Genomic DNA, 18,145 nt, shown 5'->3' on the forward strand with positions numbered 1-18,145 from the left:
GAACAGGAGTTTGATAGTTTTAATTTCAATTTCCATTAAAGCTAGCATCATATTTATTCCATTGAGCACAACTTTCAAGTCATTTCTAGAGGCCATGAGTCATTACTTAGTAAGTTTACCAAAATGAACCAAGAACTCCAATATCTTAGAATGCAGCAAAATGCAAGTGACATCCTGAAAAGAGAATTAAAAATAGGTTTGGAAACAACTGATCATCATAAGAATAAAGAAAAAGAGGTTATTGAACCCATAAGACAAGCTAATAAGCCTATGGAAGAGATTAAGATTGAGCTCTTAAAAGAAGACATTGAAATAAAGTAGCATCAGTATCTGAGTGACAAAAAAACCAAGAAAAATATGAAAGTTTTCTTAGGAATTTACCTTTAGACTTAATATTAGATGATATTTTATTAGAAGAAATTTCAAAAGCAAAATTAAGAATAATGCCACCAGACATGCAAAATGAAATCCTGAGCAGAGCATCAGTCCATGAAAGAATTACAATTACAATTACAATGTGCTTTGTATCAGTCAATCTTTGATCCAAAACCATGGATGAATATTATTACAAAGATGTATCCACCATGTCTTTGTGATAGTACAAAGAGTTGTATTTGTAAACTAGAGGTTAGCATAGTTGTGGCCAAGATTAACATGAGAGATTTTAGACCATGATATTTTAGTTATGAGTATCAGAAAAAGCATAATATGATAGAAGTTACCCCAGCCTTACTATTAGAGTTTGATTATCTTGATAAAATATTCATTAACCATATTTCCCAACTAGAATTATTTCTTGAAAAACTTATAAAAATGGAGAAGATTATCTAGAAAAGTGGAAGGAAATTTGCATAAGTTTTATTAGTAGTCCTCTAGATTGGTATGTACATATGCATAAGGAGAAAGTTAGGCATATAGCCATGATTAATGAAGAGTCCTTTAGACTATATCTTTCCACATAGGTGGACTTCTTCATACAAAAATATCCTAAAATTTCGAGGGATCCAAATGTTTGCCTTAAATGAGTTTGAAGATTTTAGGTATGATATGATATTAGTAGCAGAAGAAGAAGAAATGCATATTTACAGTAAGTCGAAAGCCCGTCATCAGCCATACTCGAAGCCCCAAAATTTCAAAGAAGATAGAGAAAGAGATGTAGAGCTAGTAGAAGGCGATGAATAATAATGGAATAATTTGACAGAAGAAGAGCTACATAACATCGACAATATGATGGAAGCATGAAGAGTTGGTAGCAAATTAGCATAAGTTGAATAGCATCATGTAAAATAATGTATTTCTAGACAAAAATGTCAACATCATTGTGGACCTCACTACAATAATAAAATAATGGCATAAGAGTAAATAAAGAAAAGAGCTTGATCCATTATGGACTTTTCATACATAAAATGTCCTTTTAGTTAAGAATGAATAATGCTAGGCCCTTTCCATTAAAACTCCCTTGTTTGAATAGGTGCATATTTTTGTTTATGTGAACCGTTTTGAATTAATTTAACATTACATTGTCATAGAATATTTTTTAAACATTTTAACAAAAAAAACTCAAATTCAGACACAAAGTTAAAAAAAAAAATATTAGCTTAATATTAGTTAAAAGAAATACATTTGTGGATGCAAATTTCTACCGTCTCTTCCTTCAACGAAAATGCACATGCAAGTATGGCCATGTAAGATAGATTATAGGAGATATTGAGTTAAAACGACGACTATATATGCTTGAAAGTATGGTCTGAGCTTTCGAACTGCAATAATTGGCGCCAAAATTAGCTCTTCAATCCTCGGGTATGTCATTTTTGTATCAAGGAGAGCTTTAGAAGTGTAGAATACTGGTAATTGGGCCCCCAGCTCTTCTCGTATGAGGGTAGAGGTTACTGCTACCTTTGAGACAACCAAGTAGATGTATAATTCCTCGGCTGTTTTTGGCTTGGATAGTGGAAGGCATGTTAGATATCTCTTCAAACCTTGAAATGCTTTCTTACACTAGTCGCCCTAATTGTCTCTTTGTGTCTTCTTAATGGCCTTGAAAAAGGGCTTGCATCGATCAGTTGAGCGCGAGCTGAATTGGTTGAGCGCGGCTACTCGTCTGGTCAGACTTTGGATCTCTTTCAAGGTGGTAAGGGATTTCATCTCCAAGATTGGTTTGATCTGCTTGGGATGTGCCTCGATTCCTCGCTGGGTTACGAGGTACCCTAAGAATCAGCCTGAGGAAACTCCAAATGTGCATTTGGTAGGGTTAAGCTTTATCTTGTACACCCTAAGGATATTGAATGTCTCTGCCAAGTTTCTAATATGGTCTGACCATTGCTTTCCTTTTACCATGATGTTGTTGACGTAGACCTCAATGGTAACCCTAATCTGCTTTTTGAACATCATGTGTACTAACCTTTGATAGGTAGCTCATGCATTTTTAAGGCTAAAAGGCATAACCTTGTAGCAGTAGGTGCCTTACTCGATCAGAAACACAGTTTTCTCTTTGTCGGGCTTGAATATGTCAATCTGATTGTAGTTGGAATATGCGTCCAAGAAGCTGAGCAGTTGGTTCCCTGCGATTCAGTTCACCAATAAGTCAATTTAGGGGACAGGGAACGTATCTTTTGAGCAAGCCTTGTTGAGGTCGGTGTAGCCTACACACACTCTCTACTTGCCCTTCTCTTTCTTCATTACCAGTATGACGTTGGCCAGCCACGCCACTTCCTCAATGAATCTGGCTTCCTGTATCTTGTCTATCTCTGCCTTAATAATCACTACTCGTTCTTGAGCGAAGTGTCTTCTTTTCTAGATCACCAATTTGGCAGCAGGGTCGACATATAATTTGTGGCAGGTTATCTTGGGATCAATGTCGAGCATGTCAGAGGGTAGGTCGTCGATGAAGCTGGGTAAGCTGTTTCAATGAAGTAGTCGATCCCACATCATCACTTAGGTTTTAATTTTGACTTCGGGGCTTCGTGAGCTTTACCTGCTTGAGGTGATTTGCAAAAATTTGCTATAAGATGAGTAGCTAGGTTAATTACTTCGATAAAGCAGTCGATCATACATCGTCACTTTAGGCTTTTAGTCTTGGCTTTGATGCTTAAGGAGCTTTACCTGCATGAGGGAAAAATGCAAAATTTATAACTTATAGAGCCGGCGGCCGAACTCGTGGCCTCTGGAAGAAGTAGGCGAGTCCATGTAGTTGTTATAGTCATGAATCTCGGCTTTAGAGGCTTTATTTGCCTTGGCCTTCCCTGGTTATGTTGCGAAATTTTTAACTTATAGAGCTGGTGGCCGAACTCATTCTTCTTGTAGAAAGCAGAAGAGTTTGTGTAACCACTATAGTTGTATATTTTGGCTTTAGCGACAGCACGAGCCTTGGCCTTCTCGAGGCATATTGTGAAATTTTTAACTTATATAACCAATAGCCGAACTTGTGCTTCTTGTATAAAGCAAAGGAGTTCGTGTAGCCACTATAGTTGTACACTTCAGCTTTAGCTTTTGAAAAACTTAAAACATAGACCATGGCTTGGAGGCACTGCTTTTGAATAAGTAGATGGGTTCGTGTAGTTATAGTAGGTGTAAGTCTCGGCTTACAGATTGCCTAAGGTTGCCAACTGTTGGGTCGCCGGCTGGGCGTCTTACTTACAGAATCAGACAACCCCTGTGACCACTTTAGGAGTTGGCCCTGGCTCTTGGAGGGGTTTTAGGCTTAAGTTGTAGGTGAAATCGCAACTTAGAGGCCATATCCTTTTGAGTTGCTGGTTCTTTGATCTTCTAAGTTGCAGGCAGCTCGATATGGCTATTAGGCAGCGATTGTAATTGATTTTGCAGGTCGCGTAACTAGTATTGCAACACTTTAGAGTCGAGTTACGTTAATGAAGACTTGCACGTCGAAGATGGACCATCTAGTCATGCAAACTCTTTCATGGGCAAGGATCCTGCACTTAGCGTCTCTTCCGGTTAAAGACCCGGGCTTCCACGGAATTAAATCCTTCAGTCGGCTAAGTCTTTTTAGGAAAAAGTCTATTGTGGCCAATTCTGGGAGCTCTCCAGCACAGGTATTCGATGCATTCAGAGGGACTGAGCAGTCCAACAACCCATCCACGTCTGGATATCCTTGAATAGTTTACCCTTGATGGGAGAGCACATGCCATGTTACAAGGGTAGGGGCGTCTTTTGCTTTGGCAGGTGTGGTCCTCTGTATGTGAGGTCTTGTTCATCGAGCTGCTTAAGTCTTCGAACTTTAGTTGTCTTAAACGGGGTCCAAGGAATAGTGGGAGGTTACTCATATCACTTTCTTAGGTTGTAAACATTCCATTGCTTTTCGATCTCTTTGTCGCTCATAGTGGTGAGGGTGTAGCTACACTTCCCGCCTATTCGGTTGATTTTGTACGAACCTTCCCATATGGGATCCATTTTTTTGGAGCCTTCCCGGTAGGCGGTTATGAAGGGTTTTTTGAGGACTAAGTCTTCTTGTTGGAACTATTAGATCTTCGCCCTTTTGTTGTAGCTGGAGAGAAGCTGCGGCTGATAGGCCGCAACATGTATGATAACCTTCTTGCGCTCTTCCTCTGCCAAGTTTAAGTTTGTGGCCATCTCCTTCTTGTATTGCTCAAAATTTGGCAGCACAGTGATGATGATGGGCACCACGACGTTGGGAAGAATGATCACCTCAAAACCAAACGCTAAGGAGAATGAAGTTTTGCTTGTTGCTCGTCTCTTATTGGTGCGATACACCCACAGAACACCAGAGAGTTCGTGTAGCCATTTGCTATTTTTGTTTGAGAGGGACATCTTAAGGCAGTCGATAACGGTCTTGTTAGACACCTCGGTCTGCCCATTGCCCTGCGGATATCGGGGCGTGAACATATACTGCTTGATGCCATATTTTTCAAAGAATTTCGCCAAATCTTTGCCCACGAACTGTAGACCATTGTCTGTGACATGCTGAAATGGCAAATGATGTTTTTCCATATAAAGCGCTTAATATCCGTCTGGGTAGTCGTAGTCATGGGTTCGGCTTCAACCCATTTTTGTGAAGTAGTTGGTCGCTACAATCATCATGCCTCTGCCTCCAATGGCAAGAGACATTAGTCCCACCAAGTCAATCGCTTACTGCATGAACGGCCAATGGCTCGTTTGTGGGTGAAGTTTGCTGGCAAGTAGTGCGGGTACAGGCTTGAAGCACTAGCAGTTGTTGCACCTTTGTATATACTCCTTGTTGTCTTGATGTATGGTTGGCTAGTAGTAGCTTGCGTTAAGAGCTTGTGCGCCAGGGAGCGGCCTTTAAAGTGGTTTCCACATATGCCTTCATGGATTAAGTTATCTTTAGGTCGTCGGGAGGTAATAGGCAGCAGAGATACGGTATTGAGAAAGATCTACGAACGAGCATGCCATTCCACATGTAGTAGTGTGCTACTTTTGTTTGGAGCTTCCTGGACTCCAGTCTGTCTGCGGGGAGCATTCCGTTGACGATGTAGTCGATGATAGGATCCTGTCAACTCAGAGTTGTGCTGATTTGCGCTACCTTGACTGCTGGTTCCGCATCTATGCTTGGCTTCTCCAAGTAATCGACTAGGATGAAGTGTTTGAGCTGATGGTCTAAGTCAAAGCCTAGACCTGTTAATGTGTCTGTGTGGGCATTTTTCCTCTTAGAACCTGAGTGAGTGTGTAAGCCTAGAACTTCGCTAGTTGTTCTCGTACGTTATCGAGGTATCGGGCCATCCTTGGATGCTTTGTTGTGTATTCCCCTAAGGTTTAGTTGGAGATCAATTGGGAATCAGAATAGATCGGGGGTTTTCTCACTGTTAGGTTTTTTGCCAATCGGAGACCTGCTAGTAGGATTTTGTTATTTGCTTCGTTATTTGATGCTTTGAAGCTTAGAGTGCTTTCCTGCTTGAGCATCGAATCGTCTAGGGTAGTGAGAACTAGGCTTACTCCCGATCCCTGGTAGTTGGATGATCCGTTGATGTGTAAGTGCCAGAAATCTCCTATAGGTAGGGCTAGTGCAATTACGATGTGCTCGGCTGCCTATGAGGTGCTTTTGGGCTAAGTTGTTGCTTTTGTCGGAACGTTCGCCAATTTTTGCACCTTTATCATCACGCGTATGGATCATGCGAAATAATTGCATTATGATGATGACTGTGTGTGTCTGAAGGTACGACTTGAGCCTTCAGTTGCAACAACTAATGCGAAAATCAAAGTTTTGATTTTTGGGTATCTGGTTGCCTCATCAATGAGAGCTTTTGAACTGTGAAGCATAGGTATTCAGACCTTCAGCTCTTCTCGTATAAGGGTAGAACTCATTGCTACTTCAGATACTGCCATATAGATGTATAGGTCATCCGCTGCTTCCAGCTTGGATAGTAGGGGAGGTGATGTTAGGTACTGCTTCAGGTCCTAAAATGCTTTCTCTTACTCGTCATTGCATTTGTGTCTCTACAACTGCTAGTTAGGTCAGACCTTAGATCTTCTTCAGAGTTATTAGGGACTTCATATCCTGGATCGCTCAATCTTCTTTAGATGTGCGTTTAGCGTGGTCTGATCGCTGCTTAAGGGCAAGGAAGATGTGCTCGGCGTCTTCTTCAAGTTTCCATCCTGATTCATCTACCAGGGCATTGTCGACCTTGACTTCATCTTTTTTACCTGTCTGTTGTTGTTGCTATTTAATGAAGGTAGAATCGTCTTTTTGCACTTTAGCTACTACTATTGGGGCAAAATACTTCTTTTTCGTCTCCTTAAGAACTTGTATAGTACATCGTCAAGACATGGCCTGGTCGCTTTTGATCTCTCCTACTGCTCCTTCCGAATGTGAAATCAGATTTTTTGATACTCGATCGAGGTCACAGCTGCAATATTCACTAGCCAAGGTCGGCCTAGAATCTCGTTATGGGGAGATGGGTCGCTGACGATTGTGAAGGTCTGCGATGACACAATTAGAGGGCTGGTTACGTAGGGTGTGATCATGTCAATGACAATTGAGGCAAGTCCGTTGAATCCAGTCAAGACCTCTGTTTTGCGTTTGATCATGCATTCCAGGTCCATCTTCTGGATGACTAATAGTTGTAGAATGTTGACCAAGCTGCCGTTGTCCACCATAATTCTGTCAACGAAAGATTGGGCTAGTTGGACAAAAATCACCAAGGCATCGTCGTGGGGAAAGTCTACTCTCTCAGTGTCCTACTCGGTGAAGTCGATGGTTGGTCCAGGTACCACATTTATGGCTTGAACTTGAAAGATCGATCTCACTTGCTAGATCTTCCTCTTCTTAGAACTGTCAATGGCCCTCAGATGCTCGGATTCGGCAAAGATGTCGTTGATTCAGATCGTCTTGGCTGAGGGTTTGGCATCGGCGTCTACTTCTCACCTTGGCTGGGCAGCTAGCTTGTCGACATACTGGTCGCATTTGTCTTCCTTCACGAGCCTTTTAAGGTACTTCATCCATATGATGCAGTCGTTGGTTGCGTGCCTGGGACCTCTGTGGAATACACAGTATTTTGTCAAGTCCATCTTGAAAGTGTCTCCTTCTTAGGTTGAGGCATCTTGAACCATGGCTTGTCCTTAAGGTTGCGAATGATCTGGTTGATCAGGACTGAGAACTTGGTGTACAGCTTGGGTGTCGTGCCTCATTTCGTTGGGGATCGGTCCATACGTTTGTTTCCTGGCTTCTTTTGTCATTTGGGAGGTTTATTGCCCGCTTTCTTCTAAGCGGACTCCGTGTCTTTGCCAGGCTGATTAAGGCTCTTTTGGGAGCGCTTGGCTTCATCCCAGAGGGAGTTCTTTTATACCAAAGCATAAGAATCTGGCAAGGTGAAGTTTTCATCCATGATCAGCTATCCAAAAAGTGGGTGATCAATGCTGTCATCATGTTCGATGATATTTGCCTTCTCCACCTTGAACCTCTTGACATATGTGCGGAGTGACTCATTCGGGTCATTCTTCATGTTGAAGAGGTGGTTAGACTTATTCTTGATCGAGTGGTAGGACGAATATTCCTTAATGAAAACCAAGGAAATTTTACTAAAGTTCTGGATTAAGTATGACGGCATGGTGTGGAACCAATCTTGCGCATTGCCTTGGAGTATTGTGGCAAAGATCTTGCACATGAGAGCATCATTGTTACCGTAGAGAGTTATGGCGATTCGGTAGTGCATCAGGCGTTTGTCCGAATCTTTATCTCCTTTGAACAAGGTGAAATGTGGCTGACTAAACTTTCGCGATGGCTCCATTTGCTCGATCCCATTTGTAAACAATGACCTACTCATGTTGGTCACATCTCTTCGAAGGGCATTGTAGGTAGTCTTAATACGCTGGAATCCATGCAATTGCTCTGCTAAGAGCCTTTGTACTTCTAGATTTGCCTCTGGTAGGGTAGCAGAGCCTTAGGCTGCCTCCGATGTTGACCTGCTAGTCTATGTTGCTCTTCTGCATGTTTTGCTCGTCTGTGATGCGGTCGCGATGCACGTAGTTCATCATGGGTTGCTTGCTATTGTACTTAGAAGAGGCTGCTAGTGGAACTCGAGCTGGACTGTTCTCGTGCTCTCATCGGTCCGTTATGTGACAGCTTACTCTGATGCCTTATAAGAGGATTTCCTTATGGGCCTAGCCTCGTGTGAACGCTTTGCCTGGAATGTTCGAATTGCTCGTAGGAGTGTGAACCCAACCTCGAATGCACACTGACTCGTGAACCGAGTCGGGAATGAACGCTTCTATACGCATTAAGGCAGGAGAAGATGTTTTCCTAAGGGTTCAAACAAGAGTTCACACTAACCGAATGGACGGTTCGTGGCAGGATGAGTAGCTCTTTGCCGGGACGTCGCTGGAATGAGTCATGTTCTTCTGCCATTGTCCTGCTTTAGGACACCTCGTTTAGGGTGCGCTGTTGTAGCTCGATGCACTCAATAAGTTGGTTCACAAAATTGGTCTAATGCGTGAGGGCGCTGGTTAAATTGGTGAACTGCTGGGGTAGGTGGTGTTTGCCATTTAGATTGGAAAAGTCTGGATAGTGGGCGTCTCCATATGTGATGGAAGTGTAGTAGACTACAGGTACAAAACTTGAATCAGAGCAGGCATTCCTACAAAAAAATTGGAGTGAAAATATCCATGGGCCGATCGCGGAACCAATAGTAAGAATTTGGATCATCAGAGGCGGTCTCAGATTGGATTAGGTCGTGTGTTAGGTTGCCGGAATTGGTCGCGGGGCAGGCCAACCCGGTTAGGTGGCTGAGCCAGCGCCTGCTCACCTTAGGCCTGCACGGGATTGGGCTCTTCTGGCTGTTGGGCTACTGCTGCACGGCTTGCTGGTTGGGCGGCCTAGGCTTGGGCTCGTTGGGCTGCCTGACTGGTAGCAACTGCTGCAGCTTAGGCTTGGTTATGGGCCTGCTATTGCAATGGGCTGGGCATCCTGCCCTGAGTTTGTTGTGGTAGTTAGCGTGGGCTAGGCCTCTTACCCGTAGCTCGTTAGTACCCTAGTAGTGTAATGGGTCGCTGCAACACGTGTCTGGGCCTCAGCTTGGGTCGCTGCTGCTACGGTGGTCCTTGTCGTGGGCTACAAAATGGTGGCCACGACAGTGGACCTCCTTCCGCCATCGTGTTGAGTCTTAAGGATCGCCATTGTGGGACTACGTCATCGTCTCCGTTCTCCGGTCTAAATCCTTGTACGTACGAAGTTCCGTTTGTCATAGTTTTCGAATTTCCTACCATTCTATCCTTTCTCCAGGGATTGATCAAGAAACTTTTCTAGGAAAAATTAATTGATACAACATGTGAGAAATTCAATGTAATAGAAAATTCAAGAAACCAAATGCAAAAGGCTTTTTCAAGTATTTGAATCAGCTCTTAATGAAAGCATCAATTTGTCGATGCAAATTTCCGCCATCTCTAACTTTGACGAAAATGCACCTACAATACAATCAACACCTTTGATCAATGACCTAGTCTCACGCGCTCATGAGGTGGGGGGTTTAGGCCAATGGATCTCCGATGCCTAAGTTAGTTTCTCTAAGAAGAGTAAAATGTTTAGGGCTTTTAGGGGTAGCAAAAGCTTACCGAAATTTGGTAGAATATGAGCTATATATAGGGGAGTGGCCGGCCATGGTGTTAGGTTTTTACCTTACACATGACGGCATCCTATTGGCCAAGGTTTATGGAGAAATATTCTCAAGATATTAAATAGGAAATAATATTTTGAGATAATAGAGTAATTATCCCTAATTGATTTAAATAGGGATTACTTACTTGAATGGAGTCAATCTTCAACTGGGAATGTATTAAAGATAGGATTTGGGTAATTAATCCTTATCTTTAATGCTTTAACTTATTCTTGCCAAGGGCAGGTGAGCTGTGGGCAATCGTATTCAGCTTCTGGGACCTTCAGGGGTGTGAGCTATGCGTGGGACTATCTGATGAGTCTGCCCATTTATTGAGGGCAATCTTGTCTTTCTTGGGTAAAAGTCCACGTGTCGCCTCTAGAATTTTTGGGATTATTTTAGGCTTTACAAGTTTTTCTTATTATCTTTTACTCTTATAGTTGTTTAAAGTTGACCTTCCTTAAAAAAATTTCTGCTACACCATGGTGATAATAGTCTGGTAGTCAATGATGGAGAAGAAGGATGTTGGCTGGAGGAAAAAGGGCATGACTGTTCAATTTCTTTGCTTTGATGTCAACCTGGGTGGAGGAAGAAAAGGGAACGATGTTTTTTGGCTTGTTCAGAATACAAGGCAAATAAGGAGATTGAAGGTTTAGGTTGAAGAGAGAGAAGTTTCATTTAGATTAAATTGTGGCACTTTATCGTAGTGGCGCAAGATTATCATGCTTATACCTTGGTGCAAGTTTGATCATCACTGATTCCTCTCTCCATTTGACCCATCCATCGAAGAAGTGGCAGAACCACGTAATTCGTTTTCTTTTATCAAAACTATATTCGCTGTCTAATCACTAACATTATCGCTCTACTAAAAAAACTTAAAAATAATTCTTAACGGGGGTGTATTGTATATGTAATTTAATGTACTTTGCTTAACTCTCAAACTAAGTGTATTTAATAGACTTCGAGTCAACAAAAGTCACCTTGTACTGAATAAAGGCATTTTATGACTTTTGAAAAGTGAGAAGGACTTACATATAATAGGTTCATCGGTACCATCACATCTCGTTCCAATAAAATAATAACGTGTAATATTTTCAACAAATGGCATTGCTTTAGTGGATTGGATGACACGTGGCTGTGAATCTATTCCATGTAAAAGTCTACAAAGTCTTGTTGTACCTTTTTTCTTGTGGTATAAAATTATGACTTTTCCTGAGTACACAAAAATCTAGTTGTATCTAGAATTTCATTTATTTTAATGAAATTTAAAAAGTCATGGATTTTGATAGTCTTTGAGTGATTTTATGATAAGTTTTTGTCATACCAAAATCAACCTCTTCCCCTAAGATTTGGATGGATTCATTTTTCTCAACTCTTTGATAATATACTCCACCACCCACCATGATGCAATGACTATCATTATCACCACTTCTACCACTGTGTTGCCACCACCACGTTACCATGACCATCTCATCCACCCCCACTGCCACCACTACCATATATGAGACACATCTCTTTCTTAAGAAATCTCTTTCGTCAAAAGATTTCAAATGCAATGTCTTAATAAACGAGCATAAGATGAAATTTTAAAACCAAAATTTCAAACGTCGCCGTTTGTCCCATATTTTAACATAGGTCATCACGAGGCTTTGCATATCTAGGCAATTATAGGGCCATTCGCGAGCAACGCAGCCCAAGCAGGCTATCAACCATCATATCATTGGAAAAAAAAATCAATTACTTTGTTTAAAAAAGCTATGTTTAGTGAACCGAGCTTTATCTCAAGCCGATTCGATCTGTTTCGAGCAGTCCCTCAGTCTGTATCACTAGCCAGCTCTTTTTGTAGTGTGCTAAACATGCTTAAACAAAACTGCAATAAGCCAGGAATAACATGTGCCACCCAGTGTGACATCACTTAGTATACTAGAATTACCAAACGGCCCAAACATAAATTTTCCAAGTCAACATTAAACAAGAAAGAGGTGGGAAGCGCATGTGTGTCACCCAATGTAGCTTCGTGGAATTTAACAGAATTAGCCAAACTGGCCTAATGTGATTTTGTTGATTATATAAACGTTTGTTGCTCAATCTTTTTGTGTGCATAAACAAATACACTACAGGGTATAAAAACCGATCAAATAACATGTTTCACCAAACTTATAGTATCCCTATACCATCATATGTGATGGTTCTCAGTTTAACCCAAACACTGTCGTTAGTTCGACAAATGTGGTAGCTTCGCCTCCACATTCAATTGAAACAACCAACACCTGTTCGGCCTTGGATGTGCCTTGCACAACTCCCCCCTGTGTGTATGGTGGAAGTGATGACTAGCTTGAAAGATGCCTCTGTGGAGCCTTTAGCTAGGGTCCCAGGTTATCTATCGAAACTAGATGTATGCTGAGTGTGCCATTGTTGGCCAAGACCAATAGACTGTAAGTCATTCGGGCATGACTAGATTGATTACTTGCGCCACAAGTAAAATGACTTCTTCTATCAAGAGATTGTTTATGAAGGGGTTAAGTCCATAAAATGTCCTTTTTACTGCCTTGAGAGCAAGGACTTGTATTGATGTTATTTACCAAGTTTTAATTAGGTCAAGATTACCAAGTTTAGCCCATGATTGCATCAGAACTGACAGTGAACAACAAAATTAGAGTGACAGTGAAGTTATCAAGTAATTAATGACCAAAACAATCCATGTTAGAACGTGATAAATGAACTCAAGAGTAAATATGAAGCAATAAAGACAGTAATTAATGCATTAAAGAGGTAAACAAGTGAGTTCGAACATGTTATAAACCTCGTTGGCTTGGGTCCTTGCCTCTTGGGCACTTCTTCTGCAAATTTACAAAGTAAGAACCAGCTTTCGAAAAAGGAAAAAAATTGCAATAATGGCTACCAACTAAATCGATACTGGGAGAAGGCTGCAACAAAGCTATAACTAACCAGAAATGACTGGGTGCAAAAAGAATGTAAAGAAAGCGATAAAGCTTTTAAGTGCTTTTCTGAGAGTTGAGTTGAGTGTCTTTTTCTCTGTGTTCTTTTGTAGCTTTTATGTAACCTTCATCTTTCTGGGTAAACCCTCCTTGGCTTAATGTAACAGGCAAGTTGTGATTTCACACTTAACCATCTCCAAATTACAGGGTTTTACCCCTAAAAAGGTTATTTTGCCCTCCTCAAAACCCTTCGTTAATGACCCCTATGCATGTCCAATTGCATAAGTTTGTCGCTCAATCTTGCCACGTCAGCCAATATATTGATTCTGGGCTGAGTTTCTGTCCTTAGCCTTCTTTGCTTTGATAGCTTAGAGCTTTCCTGGGACTTCGCATGTGATTGGGCCATGCTTCAGGACCCATGACCAATTTGGTTCCAAACACCATTGTTGACACTAGTCAAATCAAAAGCCTTCAAATAGATGTTCACCACCGTCTCATCCACAAAGAATTCAAGATAAATCTAATCCATAGAAAATTCAAAAGAATATTTTGTATGTTCACTTTTTTATTTAAGTCATAAAATTGTCATAATCAAGTTTTAGTTTCCTCCAATATTTCAATTTAAATTTTGAAAAAGAAAAAGGCATTCAAATATTATAAGAACTTGCAAACATAATTTTAAAAATAGAATGTTGTACAATGTATACATATATACATATATAAACACGCGAATGAAATGAAATCAATATCAAGCTACAGTAATGAAAGTGGCGTGACTATACATGAACCCAAACGGTCTTTTAGATTCGATAAGCAAAAGTGTGAAAATCTTGGCGACTGTCGTATAAAGTCACCGTGAACATTGGCAACTAAGCATGTGTAGAGATAAATGTGGCCACCTAAAAGTTGTGTTAACCTGTTTTTGATGTAGAAGGATAATCATAATTATACCACTTCTACTATTAATAAATACATATATGTTTTAACCTCTCACATATTTTTATTTAATTGTGGCCATTCTTTTGGTCAAGATCAAATATAAGAAAATTTTAAAGGAAGGGATTTCTATTCTTTTTTATAAAAATAGAGAATAGTTGTGGGGTCCACACCATATCGAACTTGAATGATCCGAATTGTCTATTTTTCAAGTTGCACCTCATAGATCATATTTACAAAATATTAGCCAAATCAGAAATATTTAAGATATCTAGTTGGGTTCAAAGAAATTAACAAATGCTTAATTGTATAGGAAACAATGAAATTTTATTTTGATAATTAAATAGGCAAATGATTTTGGATTGAATTGAATTTTTGCAAGAATAATCTATGAATCAAGACTTATAAAATAGATGGTTCGGATCGTTGAAGTTCCATGTGGAGTGGGCCCCACACCTAATCCCATTTTTTTTTCAAAAAATGAGGATCCCTTTGCATAAAGGGCCTGATCAAATATAAATGAAAGAGCATATAATAATATAATACATGTAAGGGCCTTTTAGCCAAAATGATTCCTAAGATTAGTTTAACTCCTCACTTTTATCCCTGAGATTTGAAATCAATAGAAGTGGTCCGTGAGTTTGTGACACACCACGACCGAAATCAAGGCGTGACGGCTAGCATGCCTTGATTTCGGTCGGGGTGTGTCAGTTTGGCCACCATCATTCATTTTGGTCCGTCCATAAAATAATATGTTAAATAAGGACTATAATGACAAAAGTATTCTCAATTTAATAAGCAATAAGAAAATGATTGCACAAAAATTGACAGTATTTTTGCAATTTCATTCTTATTTAATGTAGATATTTTACGGAATTACCAAAATGATTGATGGTGGATAAACTTAGGGTCCACTCCTATCAATTGCAAATATATAGACAATTTTAACTAAAAAACCTATATGTAGGAAAGAGATCCTCTCTGGATCTCTTCCACCAAGGCTACCGAATCAAATGATCCGGGCTTTTGAAATTTGATCCAACGGCTAAAAACTGAGGCCCCTTTAAAAGTTATAATAACTTTAGCCGTTGGATCAAATTTCAAATACCCGGATTACTTGATCTGGTGGCCTTGATAGAAGAGATCTGGAGAGAATCTCTTTCCCTATATGTAAGTGTTGTATAAAATCACAGTTTGTGACAAGAGCCTGAGAGGATTTTGTTCTCGGTGATCAGAAATTTCATTAAAATTAAAATAGAATCAAATCTCGTTCTCATTCTCTATTGAAATTTCTGATCAATCTAAATTTGATAGGTCACAGCTTCTAATCAACCCGCAAACAACCTGTACTTGTATATAGGGTCCAGGACCTTGGTGCAAACCTATTAAAAACAGAATTCGTGTCCAACTAAACTATGATACACAATTTACTTATAGAGTACGAGAATAAAATCATTATGATTTCCTACGTTTACTAAATGATAATGTTATGTTTGGATGAGAAAAATAAACTTAGAATTTTGACATAAAATAGAATTTATAAATTGACATGTACTAATTCCATTGTTTAGATTCATAAATATAGAAATTTAGAATTTCCGCATGGAATAAAAAAAACTTAGAATTTGAGACCTCTAATTCCCAAGTTTAAATTTTGTATAAATATGTGTCATTTCCCAATTTCTATGAGTGAGAGTTTAAAATTAACCAATTCCGTCTTCAAATTCTATTGTTCTTTTAGGTTAACCAAACAAAAAAAAATCACAAATTCAAGAAAATTAAACTTCGTCATTTCAATTTCTGTCAATTTTTTTATCCAAACAGAGTGTAAGTGTTAAAATATGTTCAAGGCATGTTTACTTATGATGAATGGATATCATTTTTATTCATGTATTTACTTACAATGAAGGACTAAAAGGAGTGTGTATGATTCTAGTTCATGTGTACCAAAAAAACATGAAAAACAAAAGTGGATCCAAATTGTTTCTGGTATCCAGAGTATTGTTTATTCCATATCCAATCCTTCATATCTTCATTCCTTCTCATGATGAGTAAACATGCCTCAATTCCTAACTGTTCATGTGTTTATTGACACATACAATTAGGAAAAGTGTGAGTTTCTCCTTAAACATCGTAATCCAATACTTGATAATCATGATCATATAAGTTCTGGGAGATCAGTCGATCCAATTCCCCTTCCTTACTTTTCTATTCCAATATTTCTTGAGTCTTTACGTTCTCATTCCTGTTAAGTAAACATTAACAATACAAAATTAGTCAATGCCCAATGTAACAAGTACAAACTAGAAGACCTAGTAAGAAAAGTAAACCAGCTTACCAAATTGGCATGTGAATATGTGCATGAAACAAGGAATGAGCAGCTGAGGAGCGTGCCCATGACAGTTAGGTTATACCAAAGATTCAAACAGAAAAGAAAAAAACTCCCGGGGAAGTCATGACTTTGCCTCAGAGGGACATATTGTCCTAATTACATACTTCCAAGGCCAAGAAAGAGAGAGGGAGAGAGAACATTAATCTGCATGTTGTGCAAAATATTTAAATGGAGGACGATGATGAGAAAAAAGCCTACGCTTCTCCAACATCATCTCCTCCAACACCTCCCTCTCCACTTCCAATTAGTGTAGGACCCGGCAACCAAAGGTACATATTCTCGCCGTCTCCCTCCCCTTCGCCGCCTTTCTCTCAGCCCCCCTCGAGCCACGCGTCCGCGGAGAACCTCCCTCTTCTGCCTTATGGTCAGAGGCTCCCTAGTAATCCTCCAGCACCATCACCATTCTCGTTGGATTATCGGAGACCACCCGAGGATTCGGATTCCAAGAGCTCATGCCTAGTAGACTTGTAAGTGCTTTCTATCTCATTACAAACTTGGATAGCAACAGCATTAATTAGCATTTAGGGGAACTGTTAATATAGATTAGTTAGTTAATCAAAACATGTATTTTTGCATTAGAATTTCAGATTTTTGAATCGGTGCAGTTTTTGCAGTAGTTATCAATTACAGAAACATAATTAGTTTTATAAACACCGATTTTCCAACATTTAAATGGGAAATGATTTATATTTCCTTATTTGAGAATCATGGCAATGCAATTCAAGCTACTGTATGCAGATGCTCTTGGTTGGGGGTGATTTTGACTGGTAGGTTTTTACTTTTTTACTTCCTTTTATTTGAGAACCATGGTAAATCCACACTGATTTACTTTATTTGATCCAATCATCCAAAAGCCTAGACCTACCAATCAGAGCTGAGCAAACGTAGAAAACACAGGTAAAAAACAACCACTACAGACAGTTAACAGTGAAAAATGTAGATTGTTAAAAACAGTTTGAAGACCCTCAGAAGGAAATTAACCTATCCATGAGTTACTGGTAGTTAAGAAAGTCAACACATTCAACTGTTTCACTTGCAAGGGTAAACGCTCTTTTATACTGAGTTACAAGCACCTTGCAACTATTCCGCAAAGTTAACGATATCATTTTGCGTTCAATTTATTCAGTTAATTTGAGTAATACTGCTATCTATTTCCTTTTGTGAAAAACAGGTTAGCGTGGTTCATAGAAAGATGCTGCAACTGTGGCGCTAAGTCTCAGTAGATTTTTCTCATTACAAATACAAAATGGAAACGCGAAAAGCAAAGAAAAAATCAGGAGCAGTCAAACTGTAAAGCTGTAATATAGGTTTGCTTGCATTGGGGTTTTACTTTTACCTCCAGGGATTTAGATTTACCAGAGATTTGAAGCTACAAGTGTTTGCTTCTAACACATCCTTGATTTCTGCTAACTGACCATTACGATTCATCTCTCATCAGATGGGATTTTTTTACCCCTCAACTAGTTGAAGACCTGCATGCAGTGAATGTGAAATGAGTATTTTGATCTTGTTTTGTAACAATTTATGTTCTTTGTGACAATTAATTTTCTGATTGAAAATCGGAGAGATGAGTTTCTAATATTACTCTCACACACCACGCTCTCTATGTAGACCTCACACTCACCACTTAAATCCCATATCAAACTTTTGGTTCGTTAAAAAAAAAAAAAAGAAACTTGTGTATTCGTCTTCTCGACCATGAACAAAATGCACGGAAAAAGTGTAGGAACAAAAATTAGTTAAGAAACGACAATTTCCTCATATTATTAAGACATTTGTGGAACAAATTTCTGCCATCT

General features: G+C 39.6%; 1 protein-coding gene across 1 annotated transcript; it reads left to right on the top strand.

Annotated features, from left to right (window-relative positions):
- Positions 1-16,404: 16,404 nt before the first annotated feature.
- On the top strand, positions 16,405-17,925 carry LOC137749383 (uncharacterized). The gene is made up of 2 exons (XM_068489476.2): positions 16,405-16,813; positions 17,518-17,925. Exons 1-2 carry the CDS (start codon positions 16,515-16,517, stop codon positions 17,567-17,569), a joined length of 351 nt encoding a protein of 116 aa, XP_068345577.2. The 5' UTR covers positions 16,405-16,514; the 3' UTR covers positions 17,570-17,925.
- The last annotated feature ends 220 nt before the right edge of the window (positions 17,926-18,145 follow it).

This window comes from Pyrus communis, chromosome 17 (assembly GCF_041283825.1).
Source record: "Pyrus communis isolate YQ-2024b chromosome 17, ASM4128382v1, whole genome shotgun sequence".
Taxonomy (NCBI): domain Eukaryota; kingdom Viridiplantae; phylum Streptophyta; class Magnoliopsida; order Rosales; family Rosaceae; genus Pyrus; species Pyrus communis.